Source organism: Galeopterus variegatus, unplaced genomic scaffold (assembly GCF_000696425.1).
Source record: "Galeopterus variegatus unplaced genomic scaffold, G_variegatus-3.0.2 Scaffold231, whole genome shotgun sequence".
Lineage (NCBI taxonomy): Eukaryota > Metazoa > Chordata > Mammalia > Dermoptera > Cynocephalidae > Galeopterus > Galeopterus variegatus.
In genome coordinates this window covers 108,846-125,497 of record NW_007726342.1, presented here as the reverse complement: position 1 = coordinate 125,497, position 16,652 = coordinate 108,846, and the positions used below count along the sequence as shown (strand labels likewise).

General features: G+C 36.9%; 1 protein-coding gene across 1 annotated transcript in view; it reads right to left on the bottom strand.

Annotated features, from left to right (window-relative positions):
- The window catches only part of SYNE2 (spectrin repeat containing, nuclear envelope 2), a 269,055-nt gene that overhangs the window by 231,112 nt on the left and 21,291 nt on the right, over window positions 1–16,652 (bottom strand). The window contains exons 2-7 of the mRNA XM_008566257.1: window positions 14,520–14,581; window positions 13,193–13,288; window positions 13,021–13,098; window positions 12,840–12,932; window positions 6,922–7,103; window positions 4,514–4,710 (exon numbers count right to left, since the gene is read on the bottom strand). Of these exons, the coding sequence (XP_008564479.1) occupies window positions 4,514–4,710; window positions 6,922–7,103; window positions 12,840–12,932; window positions 13,021–13,098; window positions 13,193–13,288; window positions 14,520–14,581 (708 nt within the window). The remainder of the gene's footprint in view (window positions 1–4,513; window positions 4,711–6,921; window positions 7,104–12,839; window positions 12,933–13,020; window positions 13,099–13,192; window positions 13,289–14,519; window positions 14,582–16,652) is intronic.

Genomic DNA, 16,652 nt, shown 5'->3' with positions numbered 1-16,652 from the left:
GCGGAAATCTGCTTTTATTATATTGTCTATTCCATTAGTTGCCTAATTATTTGCACATAGAGTCATAATATATGGTAAATATTTAAGAAGCACAGTAATCAGAAATAGGGAATTAGAACAAAGCATGGGGAAAAAGAAAAGAAAAAAGATAATAAAAAGCCAAAAAGGGAAGAGAAAATACAAAGAAAAGTAGAAAAAGAAGACAGGAAAAAAGGAGAGAAGAAAAACAAAATGGGGGTAAAAAGTTAACAAGAAAAATTAATAATAACGAACATGAAACCGGACCAATTACAAAACTGATATACAGAAATATAGAATCATTAGGCTAACTATGAACTTAGAAATATAACCTAATTAAACTCTTATGGGAAAAAAAACCCTGAAATCCTCAAAAGGCTAAGTACCAGTAGCAAAGAGCACGTCTAGTATTCAGATCTTGGCTTCTAATGCCATTCTCCAATAAAAGGAACCAGAGGTCTTTGAAGAAATGGCTGATTCTAAGATTGGGGCAAGAAACACACAAGATGAGCCTGGAGCATCTTGTCTTGCCACAAAGCAAGGAAGCACTCAGAACAAGCAAGCAAACCTCACATTGATGGAGGTATGTCAGAGGAGCATAGGAGCAAACTGAAAGCTCTCAATGGCCAAAATTTTCAGCCTAAAAAAAAATTTTTTTTAAATTTTGACCATTAAAATAAACACAGTAGTACTGGATTGCATCATACATAAAAAAAGAAAAAGAGTCTATGATGAAGCAAAACACTGAATCAAACAAGGTTAAAAAGATTCTTTAAGAGCAGAATTTTCCAGGCATTATAATAAATTAGGTAGATCATAAAATCACAAAGGAGATGCAATATGTCACAGACAAAATGAACACATAATTTCAGCCTGAAAAAAAAACTTTTAAAAAAATTGTGAGCATTAAAATAAACAAAATAGTATTGGATTACAACTAAAAGTATAAAATAAAATATCAATAAGCCCATACTGATATACATAAATGACTGAATAAATAAGTAAATGAGAGAGAACAGACAAATATTCTGTGCAAAAGAATTTCACATAATTTATGTAGATAGATAATCTGCCATCAAGGAGGGAGAGCATAGCTCTTTTTTTTTTTTTTTCCTTTTTGTCTTTTTTACTGACCGGTACAGGATCTCAACCCTCGGTGTCGCGCCCGTACCGGGGACCGGCAACGGGATCGCAACCCTCGGTGTCACGCCCATGCCGCGCTCAGCCAGTGAGCGGGAACCGGTCACCACATGGGATCCGAACCCTCGGGGGGAGCGCCGCCACGCTCCCAAGTGGCGCACTCTCCAGTGCGCCACTGGGCCGGCCCATAGCTCTTTTTTTTTTTAAAGAAGTATTTTTTAATTGAAACATATTGATCGTACATATTTATGGGGGACAGAGTTATATTTAAAAACATGTACACAATGTGTATGATCAAATTAAGGTAGTTAGTACATTCATCATCACAAAAATTTTTCGGTTTTTGTGATAAGAACATTTGAGCTCCTCTGTTCTAGCCATTTGGAAACATACAATAAATTCAATAAATTATTGTTAACTATAGAAAGCATAACTCTCCTGTGTGGGCTGTGCATAGTAATTTCCCCCCAAAGAGCACAGTATGAAAAGAGGGGAAAAAAACAGTGTAACTTCACAGCAAAGAAACCTGACAAACTTTACCTCAGCCAGGTGGTCAAGGTCAGCATCGACAGTGATAAATCATGTTGATATTATGTGCTCTTGAAATTATGTGATGAGAATGACACTATTTCTTTGTGATCTGCCGCCCAAGAACCCATAAACCCAGACTAACCATGAGAAAAAAAGACAAGACAAATTCCAATAAAGGGGCATGCTACAAAATACCTGACCAGTCCTCCTCAAAACTGTCAAGGTCATAAAAAACAAGAAAGTCTGAGAAACTGTCACAGTCAAGAGGAGCCTAAGGAGACATGAGAACTAAATGCAATGTGGTATCTTGGATAGGATCCTGAAAAAGGTATTAGGTAAAAACTTATAGAAACCTGAATAAAATACAGCCTTTATTTATAATAATATACCAATATTAATGGTTCATTAATTGTAACAAGTGTACCATATTAATGTAAGATGTTAACAATAGGGGAAATTGGATGCTGGGTATAATTTATTGTGCTATCTTCTTAATTTTTCTGTAAATCTAAAACTGTTCTAAAAAATAAAGTCTATTTAAAAATAAAAAAGGAATGAAGTAGACATATGCCACAACATGGATGAACCTTGGAAACATTATGCTAAGTTAAAGAAGCCAGTCACAAAACATATATTATATGATTCCATTTATGTGAAATGTTCAGACCTAGCAAATCTATAAAGACAGAAAGCAGTGGGGTGTTGGGAGGTTGGGGGGAAATGAGGAGTGATCGCTAATGGCCACAGGGTTTCTTTTCGGGGTGATAGGAATGTTCTAAAATTGATTGTAATGATGACTGAACTATTTCTCAATAAAACTGTTTAAAACTAAAAAGGTCAAGTGATAAACCCACAGACACTTAGTCAGTGGTGTGCTGGAGCCAGCTGGCTCCTACCAGCTTAAGAGAGCTGATTCTTAAATGTTCAGCAGTTTTGAAAGCTGGTTGTTAAAAACAGACCTCATTAAAAATTAAGTTATATAAATGTACAATTAAATTATATTAAAAACAAAGTAATAAATACTTAAAATGTATCACTTCCCAATTATTTTACTAAATTTTACAACTACCTACGCAGCTAAGGTTAGTTATGTCTATTGTATCTGTATGATGGAAATAATATATGATGGTATGCTACCGAGCTCCTTTTCCCAGTTCTGTCTTCGGTAACTTTGCACTGATAGCTTGAAATCAGCCACAGTAGTAGCAGTCACAACACAAAAATCTGCAAAGGAGGGCTTGATCTGTTGTTTTGTTGATTGCTATAAAGGGGATGGAGAAATTGTTAATAATGCAGATAAATCTTTTTTGTTGTTGTTGTTGTTGTCTTTTTCCGTGTCCGGCAACGGATCGCAACCCTCAGTGTCGCCCCCGTACCGGACCGGGACCGGCAACGGGATCGCAACCCTCGGCGTTGCTCCCGCGCCTCGCTCAGCCAGTGAGCGGGAACTGGTCTGTATGTGGGATCTGAACCCTCGGGCGGGAGCGCCACCGCGCTTCCCAAGCGGCGCACTATCCAGTGCGCCACCGGGCCGGCCCCTGCAGAGAAATCTTAAAAGCATGCCTTGTCTGTAGCTGCTAAATTGCAAATAGCATAAAAAGTTGAGGAAATATTTTTCTAATATTCAATTTAGCAAAATAATCACTCACGTCAATTAAAGAACAAGTGAAGTTCTGACATCCTTCTTTGCTGTTCCACTTACTCATTAACATAAAGGAAATGAACAACCAACATTCATGCTGGAACTATACTTGTTCAGCAACTGCAACCCTACTAAGTTGGCTATAGATAGATACAAGAGTCTGACAAAAATAGGGCTGCCCAGTTAGCTCAGTTGGTTAGAGCATGGTGTTGTAACACCCTTCGGATCCCCAAACTGGCCATCCACCAAAAAAAAAAATGTTTGGCAAAAAACAACAAAAGTATTTTGGGGCTATATGGAATTTATAATAAAGCACCTCACAAATTTTATTATTATTTGTAAGTTGGGTGCCACATATTCTTTAAAATAAAATTTATAATAGACCAGTATATGTGTGTGTGATTCACATTGTTTTGGAGAATTGGTCATTAAACATTTATATATACACCCCTGGATATACAACTGAGGCTAGAATTTATATGTCTTGACCTGTTAGTTCATTATAATTTTCAATAAACCTATATACCTCTTTTACGACCTTAATTCTTTAATAGCTTTGTTTAGAATACGAAATAATATAATCCAAAGTAAAGCACTTTTCAGAAAGAATTAAATTATTTTAATATTAATTTCATGAAGTTAAAATAAATTATAATTTGATGATGGTCACTGTGGATATAACCAGTATTTAGGATTTTGTTGTTGTGTATAATTCAACATAATTGATTAAGCAGAATCAATGGGCAAAGTTTGGCCAACCATATAGGAAGAAACAGAGAAAGCAGCAGTTCTGTTCCCACACAGGTTCAGCTTTAATTAGGAGGAGGGAGTGGAAAAGGGGAGATACATATAAACGACTTTAATTCAAGATTCAAAAAACATCTTACGCAAGAGATTTAGAACAGAATAGAACTGAGGAAACACAATGTTGAACACAAAAGAAGAAAATTAAGACAAAGGCTCAAATTATTCCCTATAACAGCATTGCTTGCTTTCAGCTGTGGCTTTACCCCAATAATTAATGAAGTTAACTAATTGGTAGGATTCTTAATTTCATGAAATTCAATAAAGAGTTTAAGTTAAACCCTCCAGGACTAAAATATATTTGCTTGTGTATAGATGTTATTTTCAAATCAACTTCATGCTGGACCTTAAAATTTAAAAAGGAAGAAGCGTCTTTACCTTCTGGTTCCAGCAATTTGGGGATTTTTAATTCTCGTTCTGCAATTCTGAAGGCCTCTTTCAGATTGTCTTTGTTGGATCTGTGCTTCACACTCTTCATGTCAATTAGGTCTGGTCTCAAGGCATGAATGACGGCCAAAAACGCCTTCCCATTTCTCCAGCTTGACTTAAAATCTGTCACATGAACAGACTCGTACCTATCACAAAAGGACAAAAACATGATAAACACTCTCAAAGATAAGATGTCAAAACACTTCCATTATATTTGATAGTGATTAAAACAAAATTCAGTGAATCAAATAAATGATATAAATCATTTTAGGTAAAAATTTTAATTTAACTACAAGATTAAAATAAAGTATGAGGATGCTCAGAATACCACAGAACACTGGTTCTCAAAGTGTGGTCCCCAGAACAGCAGCATCAGCATCACCTGGGCTGCAGGTATTAGAAATGCAAATTCTCGGGCCCAACCCCATACCTACAGAATCGGACTGTGGAGGGGGGCCTGAAATCTGTGTCTTTAAAAGCCCCCCAGTTGATAATGATACTTGCTCAAGTGTAATACTCTTCATTCAACAATCTGTTGGCTCAAGACCAACTTTAGACCTCTACATAAAGTTAAGGTCCTTCAATAGAGCAAATGATTTTCTTTCTCATTGGAACAAGTTAAATGATATATTTTGCCAAATCAATGGCCAGTAGCTCACTGGACAAACAGACCTTGTCACTCCTCTGCTTAAAACCCGTCATCACGGATGAATGGAAAAACAAAATGTGGTATTATACTTGATACATACAATGGAATGTTATTCGGCCTTTAAAAAGAAAGAAATTCTGACACATGCTACAACGTGAATGAACCTTAAAAGATATTATGCTGAGTGAAACAAGCCAGTTACTAAAGGACAAATACTGCATGATTCCACTCACATGAGGTACCTAGAGTAGTTACATTCATAAGAGGAAGAAAAGAATGATGGTTGCCAGGGGCTGGGGATCGGGGGCAGGGAGTTAGTGTTTAACAGGTGTGAAGTTTGAGTTTTACAAAATGAACAAAGTTCTGGCCATGCATATGATGACAGCTGCACAACAGTGTGAATGTACTTAGTGCCACTCAACAGTACACTTAAAAGTGGACAAAATGGTAAATTTTACACACTTGAAAGCTATAAGATTATTTATGTTTGTGTCTCTCATAACAGAGAGATGAATAACAACTAAAGAAAAGGCTGAAGGCAGAAGCTAACCTCTACCTCGTAGCCTTTTGTTAGGCAGGACTGACGCAGACGTCTCACATATGAAAGGGCTTAGCAACTTATTAACGACTCCACCTGGACCATGCTATGATAGGGCAAAGAATGACTTTTCAACTCTCCAGTTCTTCCAGTAGAGAGATCTCCCACGCTCAATTCTTTATTCTTCCTAAACTCCATCTCAGCCATTGGTTAAAATGAAAAAGTTAATGTCTCTCAAGAGCAGAAAACATCTCTCTCTGTAAAAAAGAAACTATGAGCCCTGGCTTCCCTTCATTATCCCCACTTTTTTTTTTTGTCCTTTTTGAGACTGGCCACACCGCGCTCAGCCAGTGAGCGCTGTGAGCGCACCAGTCATCCCTATATAGGATCCAAACCTGCGGCGGGAGCGCTGCTGCGTTCCCAGCGCTGCACTCTCCCAAGTGCGCCACGGGCTCGGCCCATCCCCACTTTTTAAACATGCATACTCTCTTGTCTCTGTTTCCTAACTGAGCTGAGTTTCTAAATAATGAAATGGTTAGAGCATGGTGCTGATAACACCAAGGTCCAGGGTTTGACCCCTGAACCGGCCAGCCATCCCCAAAATTTTAAAAATAAATAAACAAACAATGGGGACTGTGGTCTTATAATTATTTACAGTGCCAAGACATAATTTTACGTGCTGGTTACATGTTCACTCATTTGTTAACTCATTCAACAAACACTGAAGGAGCAACTACCAAGAACTCATGACGCAAGGTCCCAGAGATACACAGAGCGAATTAAGACATAGCCCTGGCTTTTCAAGAGCTCACAGTATGGTAAAACTTTTAAAATCTAAATCCACCTTCCAGATGCATAGAAAAATTGTGTCTTAAAAAAAGGACATTTAAGTGCCATTTATTTCCACACAGTAATAGGCCACCTCACCATGGCAGTAGGGGGTGAGTTAGTTGACCCAGATGATAGCACCTTCTGGCCTTTGAAACCAAAGGTGGCTGAGCTCACAGACCTCCACATTTGGACAGGAAGGGAGAAAGCAAGAATTTTCTTTTTATGAGAGGGAGGTGTTTGGGTGGACCTGAGTTTCAGACCTGGAATGGAAGTCAGTGAGGTGGTATTGGTGGATATACCTGTCCTGTGTGTCTCTTAGGTTCACAGCAAACTACTTACGTGGCACATTGTTCTTGAGCCCACAAAAGAAGAGCCTTCTTTGCAGAAATCTGCCATCTTGCTTGGACTTTGGAGCATTTCTTAGCTGGAGGACTTGAGGTAGGAGATGCATCAACCACACCCACATCATCCACAGAAGGTTGATTATAATTGCAAGAAAGAGTCCGGGCAAGCTCCTCAATCTAAGGAATGAATAGCAATAGTTAACATGTACAGAATCATAAGTTAACAGCATTTAGCCATCTTTAGCCAAAACAAGACCTAAATAGTATCCTATGACAGGGACAGTCTACTCCTGATGAAATGAGCACTGGACAAATGCTTGAATAAAGCATTCACCATCTGGGGCTACATTGTGGCCTTCTTTCAGCCTGGACTTGAATTATTCTTTACCCTCGCCCAGACATGGCAGCCCACATTGACAGCAAACATCTATTTATCTCCCTAAAGTGCTAATAGGGCACTTTACTGCAGCTCCACACCCATCCAACCAAATTGAACTGAAATAAATTGAGCTCCTAGTCTAGAGTATCTTTAGAGACTCGGTCAGTTGAAAGGCATCCTTGATTATAAACCATTAGGAACAAATGTACATACAAAAGAAAAAAAAAAATCGAACACACTAGAAGTCCCAAGAAATTAAAATTGCCATTAAGTATATGAAAAACAACCTCCTTAGTAATTTAAGAAACCTAAATGTATACAGCAAAAGTATAGCTTTTTCTAGAATGAAATACTGTCATTCACAGCAACATGGATGAACTTAGAGGAAATCATGTTAAGTAAAATAAGCCAGGCACAGAAAGAGAAATACTGCATGTCCTTGCTTATAAGTAGGACCTAAAACAAAACAAACAAAAAAACAAATAAGAAAAGAAAGGAAGGGCTGGCTGGTTAGCTCAGTTGGTTAGAGCACAACCTTCTAACACTGAGGTCATGGGTTTGGATCCCCATTCTGGCCAGCCACCAAAACTAAAAAAAATTTAAAAATTAAAATTAAAAAAATAAAGAAAAATACAATAATCAAAATAATACGTTGAACTTTCAAAAGAAGAGAACAGAATGGAGGTTAACAGAGGTGGGAAAGGGGGAAAGAGAGGGAGGTAATGGAGGAATTGGCAAAAGGCCACAAAAATCTATTGCACTGTATAATACTGAATATGTTAATTATCCTGATTTGAACATCACATATTGCACACAGGTATTGATAAACAATGCTGTACCCCACAGATATGTACAATCAACTATGTTCCCATAAAAAAGAAAGAAAAAGAATACCTGAGGACTAGAGGTACAATTAATTCACCCTTGTATCTTCATAAAATACAATAAATGACTTTCCGTTAATAAAAAAGATAGCTTTTTCTATATAACACAGGCAAAAAAATTTAAAAGATAACATCCAGTGATGGTGAAAGTATGAGAAACTAGATATTTATATATTGCTAGTAAATATACAAATCGGTTCCAAGTTTTTAGTGGGTAGTGAGATAATACCTATCTAAAACTGTAAAAGGTAAATCCATAAACATAGTAGAAGTATTTAAGACACTTCTTTCAATAACTGCCAGAATAACCAGATAATCAACAATACTAGATGTTACCAACACAATTAATAAACTTAATCTGATTAACATTGATTTAATAGGCACTATACCTACAACGGCAGAATCAACATTCTTTTCAAGTACACACAGAACATTTAGTAAAATTGAACACGTCGTGTCATAAAGCAAGCCTCAACAATTCTGAAAGACTGAAATCATTCATATTATGTTCTCTGACCAAAATAAAATTAAGCTAGAAGTCAGTAACAAAGATAAAGCAGACACATCCTCCAAATATTTGGGAATTAAGTAATAGGTTTTTATATAACCCATGACACAAATAAGAAATCCTAATAAAAATTAGAAAACATTTTGAACAGAAAGATAATGAAAATATTATATTCATGGATTGGAAGACGTAATATTTTAAAGATGTCAATTTTTTCCAAATTGTTCTATACATTCAATGTAATCCTAATGAAAATCCCAGCAGACTCTGTGTGCGTGTGTGTGTGTAAATTAACAAGTTATTCATAACCTTTATATGAAAATGCAAAGAGCACAGAATAGCCAAGATCATCTTGAAGAACAAAGTGGCCAACTTATACTATAAGATATCAAGACTTAATTTATAGCCACATAAATTAAAACAGTATAGTACTGGTGCAAAGATAAATGATGGAACAGTATAATCTGAAAATTGAGCCACAAGTATATGGTTACTTGATCTGCGAAGGTGATGCTACAGTGTACTAGGAAAATGATGATCTGTTCAGTAATCAGTGTTGGGTCAACTGGATAGCCATACGGAAAAAAATAAATTTTGATTGCTTTAACATAATATACTCAACAAATCAATTAATTTTTGAAAAACCGTAGATCTAAATGTAAAATGTGAAACAATTAAGTTTTTAGAACTGTGCTGTCCAATATGATAGCCACTAGCCACATGTGGGATATAAATTTAATTAAATAAAATTAAAAATTCAGTTCCGCTGTCATGCTAGCCACATTTCAAGTGTTTAATAGCCATAGGCGGCTAGAGGCTACTGTTGTGTACAGTGCAGCTATGGAACATTTCCATCACTGCAGAAAGTCCCAGTGGACAGAACTGTTCTAGAAAATAATGTGAGAAAATATCTTCACGATATTGGCCTAGGGAAAGATTTCTTCAAAGGACATAAAAACTACTAGCCAAAAAGAAAAGAAGTTGGTAAATTCAAACTAAATTAAAATTAGGAATGTCTGCTCATTAAAAGATTGAAAAGGGAAGCCACAGCGTCAGAGAAGTTATTTACAACTTATATATATCCAACAAAGGACTTTTATCCAGAATACATTTTAAAACTTCTATAAATCATTTCACACAACAGCAAGACTAAAATAAAATTTTTTTAATGACAAGTGTTAATAAGGTTTACAGCGAACTCCGGTGAGAGTGTAAATTGGAACAACCACTTTGACAAACTGTTGGTCAGTATCTACTAAAGCTGAAGATCACATCCCCTAAGACCATCAATTCCATTCCTTGGTATACACAGTGGAAATGAGGGTTTGTGCCACTAAAAGATACATGTAAGAATGTTCCTAGCAGTTTTATTCATAATAATCAAAAACTGGCAACAAATGAAATGTGCATCAATAAGAGAATGGTAAGTATATTCTGGTGTATTCATAGAACTGTACATTCATACACAGCGATGAAAAAGAAAAACTGTACTGATACCTGCTACAACAGGATGAATCCCACAGACATGATGTTAAGTGAAATAAGTGAGACACAAAAGAGCATAAAGTATATATAAGAGAATACACTTATAATTCCATTTGTATGGAGTTAAAGATGTCAAACTAATGGATGATAGAGATCCAAGTGGTGGTTACCTTTACAAACGGAAGGCAGTGACTGGGAGAAGGACCTGGAGGACTCTGGGATGCTGGCAAAGTTCTACGTTTTTATCTTGGGTGGTGGTTACATGGGTGTGTTTAATTTATGAAAATTCATCAAGCTTTATATTTAAGACTTGTACATTTTTCTCCGTGTGTATTATGTACTTCAACAAATGTGCTGGTGGGACTGTAAATTAGTACAGCCACTACGGCAATCAGTATGGAGGTTTCTCAAACAACTACAGATAGAACTACCATATGATCCAGCAATCCCACTACTGGGTATATACCCAAAGGAATGGAAATCATCATGTCAAAGGGATACCTGCACTCCCATGTTTATTGCTGCTCTATTTACAATAGCCAAGAGTTGGCACCAGCCTAAATGTCCATTGATGGATGACCGGATAAGGAAAATGTGGTATATATATATACAATGGAATACTACTCAGCCATAAAAAAGAATGAAATTCTGCCATTTGCAGCAACATGGATGAGCTTCGAGAAAATTATGTTAAGTGAAATAATCCAGGCACAGAAAGGGAAAGGCCACATGTCCTCACTTATAAGTGGGAGCTAAAAAAATAAATAAGGAAAAGAAGGAAGGAAGAAAGGAAGGACCACCACAATAATATGTTAAACTTTCAGAAGGAGAGAACAGAACTGTGGTTACTAGAAGTGGGAAAGGGGGATGAGAGGGCCAGCTTGGGAGAGTGTGGTACTGATAACACCAAGGCCACGGGTTCAGATCCCTACATAGGGATGGCTGGTTGGCTCACTTGGGAGAGGGTGGTGCTGACAACACCAAATCAAGGGTTAAGATCTCCTTACCAGTCATCTTTAAAAAAAAAAAAAAAAAGAAAGAAAGAAAGGGGGATGAGGAGAGGGTTAGGGAGCAATTGGGTAATGGACACAAAGAATAATAACATTTTGTAATGATGAATATGGTAATAATCCTGATTTGATCATCACATATTGTACACAAATACTGACAGTCAGCTCTGTACTGCACAAATATGTATAATCAATTATGTTTCAATTAAAAAAAAAACTTTACTTAAAATATTAAAACAAAACCAAAAAAGAAAAAAAGCTTTAAGTTTGCAAACCCTATAGCACAATTCCACTTCTAAGAATCTGGCCTGTGGAAATAATTAAGATTATATGCAAAGGTTTTATCTTCAGGGGTTCTTCTTTGGTATTACTTATAATAATAAATAATTGTGAGCATTCTGATTGTCCAATAATGAAATACAGTACTTTACAATGAATACCATGCCTCCATTAAAATATACACAAATTCAGAAAGATGTTCATTAGAAAAGGTTGAAAACAGTATATATAACATGGCCTCAATTTTTAGTATACATATGAATATATATTAATTCCTGCTATATCATGAAGACTTACACCAAATTATTTATCTGTGAGTGGTGGATTATAGATGACTTTTATTTTTCTTATTATCTGTATTAAAATTTTTAATTATATTTCAAATACCCATAAGAGAATGGGGGAAAAAAATAAAAGCCCATGAATTATCAAATTTTAACATTTTACCATATTTGTTTCATATTTTTTTAAAGAAATAAAACACAGATGGAGTTTAAGCCTTCTGTCCTTCCTTTTCCCATCCCATTTCCCTCCTTTTCCAAAGGAAAAAACCACAATCCTAAATTTAGTTCTCCTCATCCTCATGCATCGTATTCTATTATAACTACAAAATGTATCCAAAACCAATATATAGTCTGGTTTTGTATGTTTTAATTTTTACATAAATTAGTTATACTATTTTCTACTTTTTCCTATAATAATCATTTATTTTCCACATAATTTTTAAAGTTTTTAAGGTAATTATGGAAATACAGAAAATGTAACCTTTTAGATAGCGTACAAAACCTGCACCAGGTCAGAACTTCAGGCTCGAAAGAATGTATTTTTCGGTCATAAGTTTCGTAACGTCGGGACTATAACCAGCACTTTATCCTGATGTCCTAGCACAACGCTAGCAGATGGTATATGCTCAAAAATATCTGTAGAATGAAATGAATTTTTTTTTTCCAGTCATGGGACAGAACAGATTTGACAGGGGTTTTAAAAAATGGGGAGATTTTACAAAGTTTAGTGGTTAGATTTTAAGCATTTACTCCAGGAGCTTCCCACTCTCTCCTCTGCCAGGGTAAACAAACAACAATAAGCAAACATTTACCACGACAGGTTCTGGTGCTAATATCACAGATAATTCAGGACACCATGATAATTCAGCACTCAACTTTCAATTGAAAAACATCAAGAAAAACGGCAAGAAGTCTGCTACATATTCTGTACAAGATGTATATATTTTTCCTGTTCGAGATTTCCAGAGACCCTATTTTTGAAAGTTCAGGACTGAATCTAACATCAAGTCACACATTACATCACATCTAATTCATACTGTAATAATTAGAGTGTAAATAATTTTTGTATCATCAAACTACTTACATGAAAGTGCAGTATAATTGTCCAAATTAGGCCAAGAATAATCGATGGGTTTCCATCTATAATATCAGTAACATGAATATTTATGAGCTTGATCTGGAAAAGAAGAAATGCAGGTTAAAAGGGGAAAATATTCCATAGTATTAATCTCTCCTACAAATTTTCAAGTGAAATTTATACTCACTGATTGGTTTTGTAGAAATGTCAGGGCATGTTCTATATTGATTCTACATTGGAATGTATTAGATCCTTTATCCCGAGGCTATGAAATTCAAGCAAATATATTACTCAGAAATATGAAATACATTTTTTTAAAAATCAACAGAAAGTTTCTTGGTGTCATTTATACATCTTACCAACTGTTGTCCCGAGAGTACTTCTAACAGATCCAGGAGGACATGTCCCTTTTTAATGTCTGTAAATAGGTCTGATATGACTGAGGGAGGACTGTGCTGCAAAAGGTCACAAGAAAAATAATCATTCAAACTTTGGTCCAAAAATACAATACCTTTAAGAATCTCAAAAAAATGTGCTTTGTGTCTTCAAAAAAGCTAAGATTCGGTAGTAATTTTCTTTCTTTTTTTTTTCTTGTTTTTTTTTTTTTTCTTGTTTTTTTTTTTTTTCTTGTTTTTTTTTTTTTTCTTGTTTTTTTTTTTTTTCTTGTTTTTTTTTTTTTTCTTGTTTTTTTTTTTTTTCTTGTTTTTTTTTTTTTTCTTGTTTTTTTTTTTTTTCTTGTTTTTTTTTTTTTCATTGTACAGTATATGGAGTACATTCTTCTTAATTAATAAAATAACAAAGAACATACAAAGTTCCATACCAAAACATAAGAAAAGCAGTGAACTTAATTTATCTCATATAATACGGTAATACCGCACTCTTTCTGCATGGAGCTTTCACTGAGAGCTTAAAACCTGGGCATAGAAGTGGAATTAAAGACATTCAGAACCAGCCAATAGTGACCCATCTGGAGAGCAAATTACACTTCTGGAGTTACCTGCTTATGTATTTACTCTTTTTTAGAATTACAGACATTGTGTTGGGATGGGCAGATAGGAAACGGTGAGCAGCCTGTGAGAAGAGAACCACTCATCGTGTATCTAGGTTATTCTAGGTGTTAGGCGTTACTGCAAGGTAGAATGGCCCCGCAACTATGACCAAGGCCTCTGGGTCCATGCTGCTCGGGTCTGTATCCCAGCATGATCACTTACAAGCCGGGTGAGCGTGGGCAAGTCACATATGTTCTCTGTACTTTAGTTTCCTTCACTTTCAAATAGGAATGATACTATCTACCTCACAGGGATGTTGTGAAGTCACTTAAATGTAGTCACAATCATTACATTTAAAGAGTGTAGGGCAATGTCTAACACATAACACTCAATATCTACAAATCATTACTACTATTATTTCATTTGATGAGAGAGACGTTACTGCTTTCAATATTTTTATAGCACTGCCTCATATCCTTAACAAAACTACCCTTTATGTATGTTGAGAAAAAATAATACATCAAAACAAGATAAAGGTAATTTCAGCACATTCTTTCGAGAAGATATTCCACAACCTTTTACATGTCACCAGTGCCATTTTTTAATGGCCTCCTTGGGGCTAAAACTGAGAGAGTTAATGTCTGTAAACTATTATAAAAACATATTTATAACAATTTGCTCTTTTTTTCCCCCTCACCTTTGCCAATTGTGAGTTTATCCAGCATGTGAAGGTTTTCTTCTGGGTGTCCTCCTGTTCAGCTATGAAGAAAGGACAACAGCAGTTGTGAAACGAGAAGCCTCAGAAGCCTTTGGGACATATCGAAGCTTCAAAATTCTATCGCTCGGGGTACGTGCATATGTTTCACAAACTTACAAACTTTCTAGGACTTAGTCCAAATTTCAGATGTTCATACAAGTAGTGTTTTAGAAACAGCACATTAATATGATTTTTTTTTAAAGCCACAAGTTGGCTGACAAGAGACCATGGTTTTTAATATTTTTTAGTGACAGAAAACTTAAGTCCCCACACAGCCTTGACAGTACTGTACAAGGAGCTGTGAAGACAGAAGAGTTCCTAACCCAAAAGGACTTGTGTCTAAGCCCAAGCCATGCAATGGTTAAAGACAACCTCAGAACATCTGAAGATGTTTTAAAAGGTTCATAAAGTCACTGCAGTTCAGTCTTGACATTTATCACAAAAAAATTTATCATGAAGAATATACTGCCACTGAATTAACTGTAAATGAGCTGCCATTAGAAAGACCTGGGTTCAAATCCTGTTTCTGTTACTGAGTAGCTGTAAGACTTCAAGCAGTGTCCTCATGTAATAAGGGAGTAATAAGCACTCGCCTCTAGAGATTGTTAGGAGAATTTAATAGTTCGCTTAAAGCGTTCAGCATAGACCTGGCACATAGTAAACACATTAAAAATGCCAGCTGTTACTCTTATTAACCAGGCAGGAGTTAGGGGGAAGACCTAAACACTCAGAGTGTATCTCTCCTCCCCTGGGAAGGAGTGGGCCCCACACCTACATCATGCTTCCCCCGGCCTTCTACCCCCTCAGCTTCAGCAGATCCTCAACTCGGAGGTCACAGATTAGCCCTGCACACAAGGACTGACCTTCCATTTCTCTAGACCTCCTGACCCTGACGGACAGAGATAAGGGTGAGCCCAGATACCCACTCCTCCCTGCATTCAATGCTCACAGCCTTACCCCTACCATTGCCCTCAAGATTGCCAGGTCTCATCTCACTATACCTTTGATCCCTGCTTATGTCAGTCAACACACACACACACACACACACACACACACACACACACACACACACACACACACCAGACTCCCTCTCATTTCTCTCACTCTAATTCCCATCAGCTCTGCACATCTCCCAACTTTTCTCATCTCCCACCTCTCCTTTACTCCTGAAACTCTTCCACTGATGACGAAATCCATAGTGCACCATCAGCAAAACCTCCTACATGCCCCAAACCCTCTCTGGTGTTAAGGCTTTGCCTTCTTGCTCTTATTGAAACCTGGCTGTCTTCTGAGAACACTGCGTCCCCTGCAGCCCTCTCAAGTGGTTGTTTTCCTTTCTCCAGCAGCCCTTGTATACTGCTTCCTTGCTCCTCACTGCTATCTCCAAATCATTCTCCACCCTCTGTCCCTAAAATTCTCTACCTTTGAATATCATGTCATCAGACTACCCTCACTGTTACAGTCATCTCCTATCTCTGTCATTTCTCATTTCTCAAAGATTTTAGCTCCTTCTCACTGTCACTCTCTCCAATACAACTCCTGTCTAATTCTTGGCAATTTCAATATGCCCACTGATGAACTTCCTGGCCTCTTGGTTTCTTGAATTCCTCTTCTCCATACACTTGTCGTCTGTCCTGCCTCAATCACTCACTGTCATGGTCATACTCCAGATCTTTTCATTCCTAATTACTATAGTTCCTCCATAATCTCAATTTCATGCAACCCCATCTCTGAACATCATCCCTACCTTCAGTTCACCCCCTCTAGTGCCCCAACTCCAACAATCCTTTCAGCCCACTGGCAACGCCAAGCCACTGAGTGTGTCTCTCACCCCTTGACATCCTTCCTTTCATCCTTATCCATTTTTAATTCCATGGTCAATTATTGCCCATGCTCCCTCGCACCTCACCCCTTCTGTTGTATTTGCTTCGCACGTCCTGACTACTCTCTCTGCACACTCCATCCCACATGCGTGCTGCTGAACGTGGCTGGAGAAAACCCCCAACAGGGGGGGATCACCAGGACTCCCCAGTGGGCCCTCAGTGCTGGCCAGGAGACACACTATATTGCCCT